The sequence below is a fragment of the Periplaneta americana genome, chromosome 16 (assembly GCF_040183065.1).
Source record: "Periplaneta americana isolate PAMFEO1 chromosome 16, P.americana_PAMFEO1_priV1, whole genome shotgun sequence".
In the NCBI taxonomy this organism is placed as follows: Eukaryota; Metazoa; Arthropoda; class Insecta; order Blattodea; family Blattidae; genus Periplaneta; species Periplaneta americana.
This window is the reverse complement of record NC_091132.1, coordinates 169,208,014-169,223,059: the sequence shown is the minus strand read 5'-3', so window position 1 is coordinate 169,223,059 and position 15,046 is coordinate 169,208,014. Positions and strand designations below refer to the sequence as shown.

The window sequence follows — 15,046 nt, the reverse complement described above, 5'->3', positions numbered from 1 at the left end:
TAGATTTCAAGTATACTTCCAAAAGATTATTCGGGAAAGAGACCATTCGGAAAAGAGATCATATGAGAAATTCGATTCAGGAAAATGTTCGGGAATGCATATAAAGTTTATAAGAATTTCTCCAGTAGCAAAACTGGCATGGTTATTGGGGTATTTTGCTGATTAAAATATATTATTCGTGGAAGAAGTGTCCATGATAATGAAAAGTTTGTTTCTTTGTACTCGTTACTTGGGACAGTCAAACAGTTTACTGAATCCTGATCTCGTTGAGTCACGGTCTCCTTAAGACTAAGGTGGCATGTTTGTGTTATTTAATAGTATTTCTTTCAATGCAAGTTTGAGATTGTATGTGTATGTTTAGATTTATTATATTTCATTATCGTGCAACTTTTGATATATTTAACACCAAAATTTTGTTTTTTCGTCATTGCAGAACTTGGAAGTGAAACAGTATTTGTTTCCACTAAATTTACAAGTGTTGGGTAGCCTATTACATCGCTGTACAATATCACGAACTCATTTATAGAAATGCACTTTGATCTGCAATGTTGCTGGGAATGTTACACATGCTTTGTGTTTGATTTCTATACACGAGTTTCGAAAAGGCCTAAACTAGCCTTGAGGTAGTTCCCTTCATACTTCGCTTATACAGCTTACATATACGAATCTGTGACAGGTTATGTTTGATTATTTTAGTTATGCGTTGCATATACGACCATCTACATCTCCATACAAATCAACTATTTTCACTTCCAAAATCACTGGAACTACCCGAGCGCTGGTTCGCCCCTAGAGTATAGGATTTATGGTATCGTAGTATGTTTGTGAGAATTAGTCAAGATTAGAGAGTGGATGGTGTCATAAGATTGGCGTCATCGGTGTCTCTGATTAGTTTTTTTTTTTTTTTGTGATTGGAGAAAAGTCTTGTGTGTTTTATAATTATGGTTGATGTATTCTAGTCGTGGGCTGTGATCTTAAGACCCATTGTTTTGTTGATGTGACAGGTTTGTCAATCCTTCCGGATGTGACCACAGTCTAGTATATACAGTCACGAAGCTCAATACTTAGTAAATATACAAACATTGGATAGTTGCTCACCACTAGGATCGCTAATATCGCCTCATTACAGACAATGCGAAATAGTACCGGCACAGTCTATTGTTTCTAGCATCCTCAAAACTCTAGCTTCGTGACTGTATATAGTAGACTGTGATGTGACTTTAGTTCCAAAATCACAACGCCGAGAAATCACCATCTCCGACCGATAGCACAATCCAATATCACAGTCTAGTGTATAGAGATGGGTAAAAAAAGCTGGAACAGTTTATTTGAAACTGTTTCGTTTCGTGATATAACCTGTTCCAAAGGGTGTTACACTGCTCCAGTGATCACTTCAACGTTCCACATGGTTCCAACAGATAAACAGTTCAATTTCAAAACAGTTTTCCACTTCTTTGCTGTCCGCAAAGGCCATGTGTGGCGCTATCATTGACCTCCAATCGAAAGTCGATATAATATTATCCATGTTCCACACGGCCTTCGTGCAACAGTAGCCTATGTAGGATCGCGCAATTTAATTGTACGAATCAAAATCCCTAATAAATCTCCTAATTATTAGCTGTCCATTGATGGAGAATATGTTCATGGTGCCCTAACATAGTGTTAATAATTATTAATATTCCCGCGAAAAATACCATCGGTTAATGTCATCGTTATTAAACTCTTCTAGGTTTATGTGCAATATTTTTAGTAAAATAGAGTCATTTTGAATTGTAGTTATTTACTGGTACCCTTAACAGTAACCTACGAAAAATGATTTTCGTTCTCATAATGCACTGAAAGACGATTCAAGGGCTTTGAAACATGTTCCTGAAGGAGATGAGAGGTTGAAACAGTTGGCACTCACGTTGTAAACATATTCTTATGAAACTGTTATTTTGGAACATCTTCGTTCATGAAACAGTTACAGTCGAAACTGTTTCTTAAAAAGAACAGTTTGTCCCATCTCTATAGTATATAGTCACGAAGCTCAGTACGTAGTAAATATGCATCCATAGATAGTTGCTAACCACTAGAATCGCTACTATCGCCTCATTACAGATAATGCGAAATAGTACCTGCACAGTCTATTGTTCCTAGCACCCCATAAACTCAAGCTTCGTGACTATATACTAGACTGTGCTAATATCATACAGTCATGAAGCTTGAGATGATTTTTTGCATTTCTCGCGCTTGTAGCGCTTAGCAACTATCTCTTTCACTTCAGCTGTAAATGTAGCTTTGGGACACGCCTTAAGTTACAGTGCACTCGCTGCATTCTTCCACGAATGATTGATCCATTCATTTGTAAACAATCTTGGGTGAATATACGCGCCCACACATCACGATAAGACAGCTGAGGAGCGCGTTCTGTGTTTAGTATATATATTACCCATAACTATAATCACTATTGTTGATATAAGACATGACACCGGTATATTAGTTCATTTCACAGAAGAGTCATAAGCACGAACATATATCAGCTCGTTATGAGAAACATTCTCAACCACCAAGAATCATCTGAAGACAAAAAAAATCACATTGTGACAAAATAACTACGTACCTAGGTATTCTCTATCAATGCGATTTTTTCTCAAGTGACCTAGTTCGGAGCTGATACAGCAAAATGCTGTCACGCTCGATGATATCTTATTCAATATATTAATAATTGTTTCAATACATACTATAAATGGTATTAAAATTGGAGGGGTACCTTGTGGTACAGTAAAAATTACAAATATTTCAAAAGGACCTCTACGACAGATAAATTACTGAATAAACCTATACGAATTAGACACCCTTTATTTAAAATTGTCAATATTGGTCACACCCACCTGTAGTGTGTATGTCATTTAGATTACTGTGAATTCGAAACATTAGATTGGTACACTTGTAATTTTTATTGTCGATTGGTATTAATCTGTTTCACTGATATGTAGCATGTGTTTCCATGATGAGTAATTTATTGTATTATTTCTTATATTTGAGACCAGTTCATTTATTGCTTTCTTCCTTGGTTATGGATTCCGTTTTTGGTCCCAGTGGTGTGAAGCAAAGAAGTGAATAATCCATTTCTGATTCCTCTTTTAATGAACGTACCGTGGTGCTTAGGGTTGAGGATTTTCGCGTTATTTTAAGATATATCATTCGGTATTCTAAAAAAAAAAAAAAAAAAAAAAAGCAGGCTCTTTTTTTTTTTCTGCAATGAGATGTACTATATAGTGGTAATCACGTTGTTTTAGTTTCCTGGCACAAATACTTTCAGGATAATATTAACATCCCTGCCAGAGATAAGTTCTTTCCCCCCCCCCTCACAAAATATATTTGTTTAATACGAGTATACTTTATCAAGCGTAAAGTAATCAAAGAAAATAATATTGATGTATTATCATCACTGGCAACCTTACAACAATCAATAACTTAGGAATTGCACATCTTATCTTAAGCCTGCTCATGGATATTATTATTATTATAATCAAGATGCAAGACAAACAACTCAGTGCGACCAAGCATTGACCCGTATGGAATGAGGATAATAATAATTTTATATGTGGTATTCTCTATCTAGGATTCTATCCCCCCTTATCAAAAATCCTAATTCGCAACCTGCTGTTATCTATTTACCAACATAACATGCGACAGGTCCAGGATGAATTAACCATTCCCCTAGTAGTGCGCCCTGTGGACCACTCGAGTGTTATTTTGTAATGTATGGCAGAGTGGGGGCTACAGCGGTGGATGGAATATACAGGTAAGTATGCGATGATTTCTATACTGGGAGTGTTTAAGGGTGGAAACTAAAATGACGTGTTTATCACTATATACATCTCACAGAAACCAATGAAGCGAAAGAATATTATACCTTTTTTTGGTGTAGCTTTTCTGAAAAATAAATTATAATGTTCGTTTCAGAATTTGGCAATTCGTATGGTGTTTTAAAGGGAAAGTTGATTATATTTGTCACAAATGCGACAAGCACATGGAGGAGCGTTGATTTTCCAAAGGAGAACCATAATTTGTATTTTACAATGTCGTTTTCCTTTTTAGAGGGTAATAATTATGCATAATGGATGGTATGTGTTTATTTGATTTCTTTGAAGAAAGAGGTTAGGTTTGTTGGGGTTTTTGGTACGCACTATATGGGCCTATATTGCTTTTGATACGTAGGTACGTGGATAACGAGTTTTCGTAAGGTGTAAAATCAGTGAGAGTATAGTTTTTGTTTCTTGAGGTTTTTGGTTTGTAATATGAATGTGGCTTTTCATATATATTGTAGGTACATAGATAGAAAACGAGTTTCCTTATGGTGTGAGAGCAGTGAGAGGTTAGGTTTGCTTTGTCACGGTTTTTGGTATGCCTTATAAATATATTAAGCATTTTGGTAGGTAATATGTGTTGTGTTCGTGATATCTTATTGTAAATAACTGATGGGTTCTTTTTCAGAATGGAATATCATGTTCTGTGTAATTATTGTTTTTCATGATTTTGTTTATTTGTCATTGCTTTTCACCTCGGTTGTGTTGTGACGTTACTGCCGCCATTTAATGATGTCATTGTTTGTTTAACTTTGCGAATACGAAGCTATATTCTTTAGAAAAATAATTCCTGCATCTCATGATTACAATAATTACATTTCAGGTTTAAGTGATACGTAAAGTTGCTGGCAAAGTCTGAATGAAAACATGACACACGTGCAGTAGTATTTAGGACATTTTGAATATTTCACAAACATTAATTAGCTAATTTTATGGCATTGTTCTTTCAGTTGAAATGGATCTTATCAAGATGGAACTCGAGCTCAGCCATTCGGATGTGCAATCAAATGATGAAAGAGAGGCGTTTCTTTCAGCAGATGTAAGTATGAATGAATTTTAAAGTAAAGCTCAGAATTAAAAGATTCGTTTTTTAATTTGTTTGTTGGGTGATTATTATTATGCTATAATATTACCGGTATCTACAATATTTTATTTCGTACATTTCCTGACTCTCATTTGTTCTGTTCTAGTAAGTTTCTTATAGTGCATGGTGTATTGGTGTGTTGTATCATTATATAACTTGTATTAAATATTGAGATTCTGGATAACGTTATGTTCTGTCGTTGCTTAGAAGTAATGAGGAAGAAAATAGAAATGTTGGTTAAAAGATTGCTCGGTATTTTAGACATTCTCTTCCTCCTACATTCCTTTCTCTTTTTCCAGCCTGCTTCCTTTTGCATTTCTATCAAGTGTGACAAAATGAATTAATAGCACAGTTGTAGTGCCATTAATATTTTACCTTACTTACGATTGGAGACCATTTAATTGAAGCCAGACTGCAGCATTGTGTCTAATCATCTCTATTTCTTTTACAGTACGATCATATTTGAAGGAGTTTGTATTAAATATAGCCTTCCAGGTACTTTTATCTGCAACCTAGAGGCGCAATGCTTGTGTACTTTTACTTTTTAAAACAATAGTGGCCTTATTTACGTCTTGTTCAACATTTTAATGGCAAACAATATTTCACACTGTTACCATATAAGCACTCTTCTCCCATTAATAAGATACGAAACTACATAATAGATATTTTGTTCTAGTAATAGAAACCCTTAATGTTGTAAAGTAAATACATTAGAAATATCATTTTTTTTTTTTTTTTTAAACTTCAGCCAAAAGCAATACATAAACACGTAAATCACGAACTGGAATTAACAGACTATCCAAAATCCAAGCAAAAGTCCACACCTGTGGAGTAACTGTCAGCACGTCTGGCTGCGAAACCAGGTGGCCTGGGTTCTATTCCCGGTCGGGACAAGTTACCTGGTTGAGGTTTTTTCCGGGGTTTTCCCTCAACCCAATACGAGCAAATGCTGGGTAACTTTCGGTGCTGGACCCCGGACTCATTTCACCGGCATTATCATCTTCATCTCATTGAGACGCTAAATAACCTAAGATGTTGATAAAGCGTCGTAAAATAATGCAATAAAATATAAAAAAATTCTTTCTGCGGGTGTTTATATTATGTACTGTATGACTGAATTAGTTGGAAAATATCTGTTGCATCGTTTATGTCGCTCATTCCTACGCCCTTGGGAGTGTACACACTACACCTTAAGACAATGCGAAATCTGATTGAACACAGTACAGATCACTACACGTGAAAAAACAAGAAGTCAAGTTACAGTTTCAAAGTTTTGATATCTGTCATTCTACTCAGTGATCCATATACTGCTGGCGTGTAGAATGAGCTGGTGCACCATTTTCAATCAGTGGCTGTGAAATTTGACCTCTTTTGAAATATCCTGGAAAATCTACAGCTGGAACTTGAAGTCTGGTGAGGTGGACTCATGAATCCACATAGTACTCGGGTGTGGGTTTGAGTCCCGCACGACCCTCATCATCTGGTTCTTACATTCTGTGTGTTACCCATCTACAAGACATGTGCACCCAGCATCCAATGATAACACTCTTCCACATATTCATTATGTCTCTGGTTTTCGTAGCAATGCAGCAACCCCCTGTCTGACCTGAAAAGGGAAGTGAAGACTGAGGACTCTGCAAAGCCAGTTCCGTTCGTTACGGTGAAGTGTGAGCCAGAGGTGAGTGATGTGTTGATTGTTGCACCTCAACTGTTTTTATATTGATGTTGTGTTCTGTTTGGCAGAAAACTACGTCCCATTAAATCCTCACTAACAGTATTGCGACATCATATCTCTAGTACGTATTACTGATTATTTTCGGTGTGCTGGACTATAATTCATATTTACATTCTATATAAAAACAATTTTCAAATGATGTAAGTTTATTTCCAGTAGATACTGATGCAAAATTATTTGGAACATATTTTCCTAATAATTTTTTTTTTCCTATTTCACATAATTCGTGAGTAATCATTGATTTTCTAAACATGTTGGTACGAATACAGCTCTCAAATGTCAGTGCGGGGTTTACTTTGCAATGCATCGAGAGTCATTTGTTCATGTACAATTGACGTCATACATTGTCGTGTATGATAGTTGTGTGAGGAAAATGCTACAGCAGAATATGTCCGCTGTTATCCTGATCATAGGATTCCAAACCCTAAGACTATTAATGGAACATTTGGCAAAGTAGTTCACTTCACCTGCATTGGCCAGGTCTCCAGATTTGACACCCCTTGATTATTGCTTATGGGGTGGATGAAGGATCTCGTCTATCTGATTCAGATAAACACACGTGAAGAATTAATTGTACACATTACGGACGTTCCAGCAATCATCAGGAACAGCCCTGATAAGTTAAGGATGGCAACTCGCGCGTTTCATAAGCGTGCGACAGGTGTGTGGAGGTAGAGGCAGACACGTTAGAAAATCTCTTGTAAAAACTGAGTTGATAAGCAGAGTAAAGCATACACTAAGCAAACAGTTACAAGAATGGGAACTGCGTCCATTTATTGTTTTCTGTGGTGATGTTATTAAATTTTGCCTCTGATTTCAAACTTTCCATAACCTGAAAGCTATTTTTTCACATGCATTTTTTGCTCCATTAGACCTGAGGAAGGCCCTCCCTTTGTGCTGGTAATTCTTCGTGAATCACCCAGTTTTCGTGTGCAGAAATATTTAATTATTCGAAGATCCCTAGTAAGATGTGCTTATAACTTGTGCAGTTCCTACTTACTGTAGCTGATGGACTCTCTTCATGACGTAGCTCAAATATAGGCAGATTTGCCTGATGATCCGGAGATGTGCTTGGTTGCACCGTTATTTGCGGCTCCATCTGGTTAGCTCGTTTTGTCTTTTCCAACATTTTCCGAAACTGTTATTCCACTGTGTTTATTTTTTTATTGTCTACATTTTTAATTGCGTGTTTATAATTGTACTATGGAAATCGTATTTGCTTATAACACTGATAGGTATTGCCATGTCTTTATTCTTCCTGTCACCATTTCTTCCCTTTTCTGTCTCTAACCTTATTATGTGATGCGCACTTCCTTCTAACTTAACATTAACACGAGTTTCATTGTGTTTCTTATTTGTATTGTGTGCAATTTATTCAGATGTCTCATTCTGATTTTGTTATGTTAATCGCATCACTTCTAACTTTACACTGATATGTAAATGTCAAATCTGATATATCTGTATGTTTAAATGTGTGAACAAGATTTCGCCTGTTTCAATGTAAGAGACATTATTAATATTATCATCGTCATTATCATTAATATTATTATTATTATTATCATTATTAACATCATTATTATATTATTTCTTTCATTATTACCATTATTTTTGCTACTATTATTGTTATTATCATCATTATCCTTATTAACATCATCATTGTTATATTATTTCTTTCATTATTATTATTATTATCGTCATCATCATCATCGTCATCATCATTATCATTAACATCATCACTGTTATATTATTTCTTTCATTATTACTATTATTATTATTATTATTATTATTATTATTATTATTATTATTATTATTGCTACTATTATTGTTATTATCATCATCATTATTAACATCATCACTGTTATATTATTTCTTTCATTATTATTATTATTATTATTATTATTATTATTATTATTATTATCATCATCATCATTAACATCATCACTGTTATATTATTTCTTTCATTATCATTATTTTTGCTACTATTATTGTTATTATCATCATCATTATCATTATTAACATCATCATTGTTATATTATTTCTTTCATTATTATTATTATTTTTCTACTATTTTTGTCATTATTATTATCATTATTATCATCACTATTATATTATTTCTTTCATTGTTATTGTTATTATTTTTGCTACTATTGGTATTAGTGCATTACCATCATCATTCCTTATAAATATCCATGAAAATGTTATTTTGCATTGAAGCTCAAGTTTCTCTTGCATATTACCAATGAGAGTCCACAGTATTTTCAAAGTCTACAGCTACATGTCGTGTTTTGGTAGCTGTATTGCATCAGCTGTGCTGTTCAACTGATGGCACACGTAATCTATTCCCTGTATCTTTCCTTGAAGGCTGAATATCGTCTGCCTTCGCCACTCACTGTCGCTGATAAACCTTCACTTCTTAAAATATCGAATTCTTCATCAGCACTCAATATGAATTATTAGCATATTTTTCTCCAACTGCAAACTCCAGCGCTAGTAACCTGAGTCACACAACTTCTGCACTTACTTTGTGTGTCTGTTCTCGTGAGGCTTTCGAACTGTCTGCACTAATATTATCTATTATATTCTTTGTTTACAGGAAGAGACACTTGACATGGTTGAAGTAAAAGAAGAAGCTGAGCTGGAAATAATGAAAGAAGAATCTGAAGACTTGGCTGAGAGGTGAGCGTGTGATCTTGTCTTTAATTAGTGCTTGATTTCGCTGATTCATTTAAATGATTGCAAAGGGTTTTGCACTCGTTTATGAAAAAAAAAAGTGTAATACTTAATGCAGTGGCGTCGTGTCGTTAGGCATCCTACCAACGACTCATTTTATGGGATGCGCTCTGGTTCGAATCCTCATCGGAGAAGAAATTTTCTCATGAAATTTCGGCCAGAGTATTGGACTGGTCCCACCCAGTAATCTAAGTGACAAATGCCTGGTGGGGATCATCGTGCTAACCACACGATACCTCCATTCTGTTTGGATGATCGTTCACCTCTGCTTCGGCATGTGGGTGTGAGGCTCTTCGTGGGCTGTAGCGCCATGGATTAAGTACTTAATGCCTTTGTTTAGATCTGCTGCACAGTTGTCAGTAGTAGCATTAGTGCTGGATCAGATACATGCACAGCTGTTCAGGTTTGCATAACACATGCAGTGAGTAAATTCAGCTAGTGGGTTCTTACTGCGTTTAATTTCTCTTTTCACTTTTTCCAGCAAAATATTATGTTAAAAAATTGGGGCCCACATTCACAGATCTTGTTTGATATCTAAAACGGTTATTAATATATAACTATGTGTTGATACATATTCGACATCACCTTTCTTGTGTGCCCAGTACTGTGAAATGGTGCTCTGTTTGTTTTCATTAATTTTGTCTGTCAGCATATGCAGCTTCTTTTTTTCCACAAATGTGTCGGACATTTCCAGAAGAGGGTTTCTTCATGCTGTCCACATTTTAGATTAAAATGCAATTCATTTAATATTTATTTTAAACGTAGTTACTTACTCGTAATGATTTTGGACCACTGGCTTTATTGAAAATGGAGGAAGTCACGTATGGATCAAACTCAAGGATTTAGACTTTAATGAATGAACGCAACTTTGAACTTTTCATAGTATATTATAGTATAGTATAGTATATTTGCAAATGATTGCGGTCAAAGTCGATTTTCATAAATCGAAACACCTTCTTGGGTTACATTCTAACAGCTGCATCTCTGTACTCAATAAAATTGGACACATTTTATATGCACATTTTTATTCGAATTTGTCTATATTACTACCTCCTACAATATATACTATTCCCCCTGAAACACTCTGTATTCCTAGTATCATTGGTTCCAAATCCTAAAGTCAGGACAAATTGTTCCAGTAATTTGCTTCCAACTTTCCTGAGCATGCCAATAATTGGTCCTAACATATATAATTAACCACCCTGAAACCGAAAATCGCTTTTTTTTTAATTTTTCTTTGTATGTCTGTCTGTCTGTCTGTGTGTTTGTTACCTTTTCACGCGATAATGGCTGAACGGATTTCGATGAAAATTGGAATATAAATTAAGTTCGTTGTAACTTAGATTTTAGGCTATATGGCATTCAAAATACTTTATTTAAAAGGGGGGTTATAAGGGGGCCTGAATTAAATAAATCGAAATTTCTCGCTTATTATTGATTTTTGTGAAAAATGTTAATAACAAAAAGTTCTTTCAAAATCATTTTCGATAAGTTTTATTCTTTGAAAAATTTTGATAGGAATGATATTTAATGAGATAAGTGAGTTTTAAAATTAAAATAACTGCCATCTAAGGCCGTGTAATGAAATAAACAAATAACTTCGTCTATAAGGGGCCTTGGTCAACAACAATCGAAAGCTATAAATCATAGCCTACAGAAAATGTACCTGTGTTTGTATGAAGCAATATCGGAAACTAAATTAACCGATTTGTATAATTAATTATTATTTCACCATTGGAAAGTGTACTTTCTCTGGATGGACATAATGCTATAATGTTATTACAGTAACTTGTGAGTGAATTGAGGACAGGTAAGATTGAAATAGCTTCTTATGCACAGAAAACTTGATAGGCTATTCTGTGTATTCGTTTCCTGTATTTCTTAAAATAATGTTTATCTCAGAGAATTAACGAACAACGAGAGTGTATTGATTTAGTATGCAGTAATAATATGTTAGCTTAGCATTTCATTATTTTATAATCCAAATTTTAACTTTGCTCAATTGAATCGAGTTAAAATACATGAAATACATATGCATTAAATGCAATGCAAAAAATTTGGGTAATGAGCCAAGCAGATTATGTTGCCCTGTTGTAAAATAAAATTTGTTCCTCCTGAGATTCAAGAGCCCCCATAACAAATTGAAAACTTACTTATCGGGGTACATCCGTTATCAACACACTTTTTATATAATATAATATAATTTAAGTTATTTGAAGGGTTCAGAACCATAGTGGGCCAAGCGCCATTTACTGAATACGTAGAAAACAAGAGTTAAAATTAAGTTATTACCATAATTCAATGGAAACATATAACAAGTAAAATAAAGTATACACATTAAATCTAAATGATATGTTAGTCTTCATTGAAGTATGGATGCATGTAACAAAGGAATTGTCATTGCACCAAATGAGTGATCTCTGGAGCAAAATGATCGCATTTTAATTATTTAAATATAATTTAAATTAAGTAACATATTAAACGATTTATCCTTCTAACAAACACGAATGTTCCCTGGATCAAATGTCCTATTTTAATTATGTAATTACTTTATATTTATTTCTAACAGGTACGGCTAGTAAAAAATAAAATTATTAATACAGTTCCTACTAAAAGTTTAACGACATCCTTCAGAAGAAATGTTTGGCTACTGTCCTTAAACCTATTTGAAATCCCTGATGTTTATACAGGAATCAAATGCCTGTAAAAATTTCATGACAGCATTATCCCCATTGCGCCACCATGTTTTGCGTTATTTTATTTTTAGACTTTCACTATGACTGATTTGAATTCGGCTTTTCGGTTATTCACTGTTCCTGGAAGTTGACACTTAAAATTTCAGGACATAATGGAGTACCCAAAATCCAAATTCCAAACTTGTTTTGTGTTATCTAGTATTTCACGACATTGGACATTTTAAAGCCAATCATAATGTTATATTCGTAATCTTCACTGCTGATATATTTTGGTTACAGCATTCTCAACACTGACGAACATGAAGAAGCTTCATTTGGAACCCAGATGTTCGACAAAAGGAAAAGAAGACATGTATGCGATGTCTGTGGAAAATCATTTCCAAAATTGTCACTTCTTAAAAATCACACACTTATGCACACTGGCGAGAAGCCTTTCAAGTGCGACGTGTGTGGCAAATGTTTCTCCACGCGTTGGGGTGTTAAAGAACATTTGAGAACGCACACAGGCGACAAGCCATTCAAATGCGATGTCTGCGGAAACTGTTTCTCACAATCAGCGCATCTGAAAACTCACACACTTACCCACACAGGTGAGAAGCCGTTCAAATGCTCTTACTGTGGAAAATCTTTTTTAAGATGCGGATCTTTGAAATGTCATGTGCGGATTCACACAGACGATAAACCATTCACGTGCGAGGTTTGTGGCAAATGTTTCTGTAATCGTTCGGATCTTAAAAAACATACACTTATTCACTCAGGCGATAAGCCGTTTAAGTGCAATACCTGTGGAAAATGTTTCTCCAGTCTATCGCGTGTTAAAGAACATGCGCGATCCCATACTGACGACAAGCCATTCAAATGCGACATCTGTGGAAATTGCTTCTCGAAATTATGTCATCTTAAAGATCATATACGTACGCACACAGGGGAGAAGCCGTTCAAATGCGATAGCTGTGAAAAATGTTTCTCACAATTTGCAATACTTAAAAGACATGCTCTTACGCACGCCGCCAAGAAGCCGTTCATACACGAAGTGTCTGGTAAATGTTTCTCGAGTTTGACTTCACTCAAAACTCATAAGTGTAACCTCACGTGCGAGAAATCTATCAAAATGTGACCTTGAGAGAATGATCCTCAATTATGCTGAAATTCATAGTTTTCTTGTATAACCTTATCTAGGCGAATATTGAGATATGGAAAGATTATACTATTTTTTTTTTCATTTCATTTATTATATTCCATAAATCTTATATTAGCAAAGGAGCTTTAAGATGTGGAAAAAGTCAAAATTTTACAAGATTACAATTACAATTTTTATAATTTACATTTCAATTTTTTACAATTTTTTTGGCGAGATGTAGTGAGATGAGGTGATACCGAGGATTCGCCAACAGATTACCTGGCTTTTGCCTTATGATTGCGGAAAACTTTGGAAAAACCAAAGTAGTTAATCAGACCAAAGGGGGATGAAGTGAAGTGAGGCCATAGACCACCCAGCATCAGTCCCATTGCTGCGGAAAACCTCGGAAGAAACCAACCCATCAGACCAAACGAGTATTCATGAGTTGAGCTATAAAATGTAATAAACATCAAGTAAGTTAAATCAATTTAAAAGCATAAACAATTCAGTTAGTTGAGATATACATATCATGCAAATTACTTCAAATTATAAGCATAAACAGTTCATCAGTTGAGCTATACAGATTTCTATTCAATTTAATGCATATACAATTCTTCAGCTAAACTATACAAACATATACAATACACAGTAAACGGATTAATTCAATTTATAATCATAAACAATTCATCAGTTGAGCTATACAGACTACTGTTCATTTTAAAGCATATACAATTCATCAACCAAACTATACAAACTTGTATAATTATATCAACTAGATTAATTCAATTTATAAGCATAAAAAAATTCATCAATTCAGCTATACAGACTACTATTCAATTTACAGCATATACAATTTATCAGTTAAACTAAAGAAGAATATACAATACAGTGCCATAGTAAACAAGTCCACACCTGTGGAGTAACGGTCAGCGCGTGTGGCCGCAAAACGAGGTTCCCCGGGTTCGAATCCCGGTCGGGGCAAGTTACCTGGTTGAGGTTTTTTCCGCGGTTTTCCCTCAACCCAATACGAGCAAATGCTGGGTAATTTTCGGTGCTGGATCCCGGGCTCATTTCAGCGGCATTGTCACCTTCATTTCATTCAGACGCTAAATAACCTAGATGTTGATACAGCGTCGTAAAATAACCCAATAAAAAAATAGCGAAATCCTTTTTTATAATAGCTTAGACTAACGGAGGGTAAATGAAGATGTGATTTATCTTGTATTAAAATTATGAATGTCTTCAGTACTGGCTGTATCTTTGGTTTTAAATATACAACATCATTACGGAAAGAGTATACTCACAACGTAAAGTCAAGATTTCTAAATGTTGGTAAATATTTTTACATGATGTCTTTTTATGCACACTAGCCATTATTCTTATAGCTTTCTTTTGTAAAACAAAAATGTGTTTAGCTGCTTCAGACGAGTTACCCCAGAATATTAATCCATATTTCATTACAGAGTGAAAATATGCAAAGTATGACATTTTAAGTTTTTTTTTATTGGGTTATTTTACGACGCTGTATCAACATCTAGGTTATTTAGCGTCTAAATGAGATGAAGGTGATAATGCCGGTGAAATGAGTCCGGGGTCCAGCACCGAAAGTTACCCAGCATTTGCTCATATTGGGTTGAGGGAAAACCCCGGAAAAAACCTCAACCAGGTAACTTGCCCCGACCAGGATTCGAACCCGGGCCACCTGGTTTCGCAGCCAGGCGCGCTGACCGTTATTCCACAGGTGTGGACTTTAAGTATGTTTATATCACCAATAGCAGATAAGGATCTTAATGCATAACAAGCAGAGCTTAATCTAGAAGTAATACA

At 34.9% G+C, this 15,046-nt stretch overlaps 1 protein-coding gene across 1 annotated transcript; it reads left to right on the top strand.

Annotated features, from left to right (window-relative positions):
• Positions 1–330: 330 nt before the first annotated feature.
• On the top strand, positions 331–13,969 carry LOC138691870 (oocyte zinc finger protein XlCOF6-like). Its single transcript, XM_069814432.1, has 5 exons — positions 331–623; positions 4,805–4,893; positions 6,521–6,616; positions 9,267–9,349; positions 12,379–13,969. The coding sequence occupies exons 2-5, from the start codon at positions 4,810–4,812 to the stop codon at positions 13,214–13,216; spliced, it is 1,101 nt and encodes a 366-aa protein (XP_069670533.1). The 5' UTR covers positions 331–623; positions 4,805–4,809; the 3' UTR covers positions 13,217–13,969.
• The last annotated feature ends 1,077 nt before the right edge of the window (positions 13,970–15,046 follow it).

What these genes read in the sequence shown, in the direction of transcription:
- LOC138691870 (XM_069814432.1), top strand. Translation starts at nt 4,810, where the DNA reads ATGGATCTTATCAAGATGGAACTCGAGCTCAGCCATTCGGATGTGCAA. An exon ending in AGGCGTTTCTTTCAGCAGAT is followed by an intron (nt 4,894 to 6,520) that starts GTAAGTATGAAT and finishes TGGTTTTCGTAG; the next exon opens with CAATGCAGCAACCCCCTGTC. An exon ending in CGGTGAAGTGTGAGCCAGAG is followed by an intron (nt 6,617 to 9,266) that starts GTGAGTGATGTG and finishes CTTTGTTTACAG; the next exon opens with GAAGAGACACTTGACATGGT.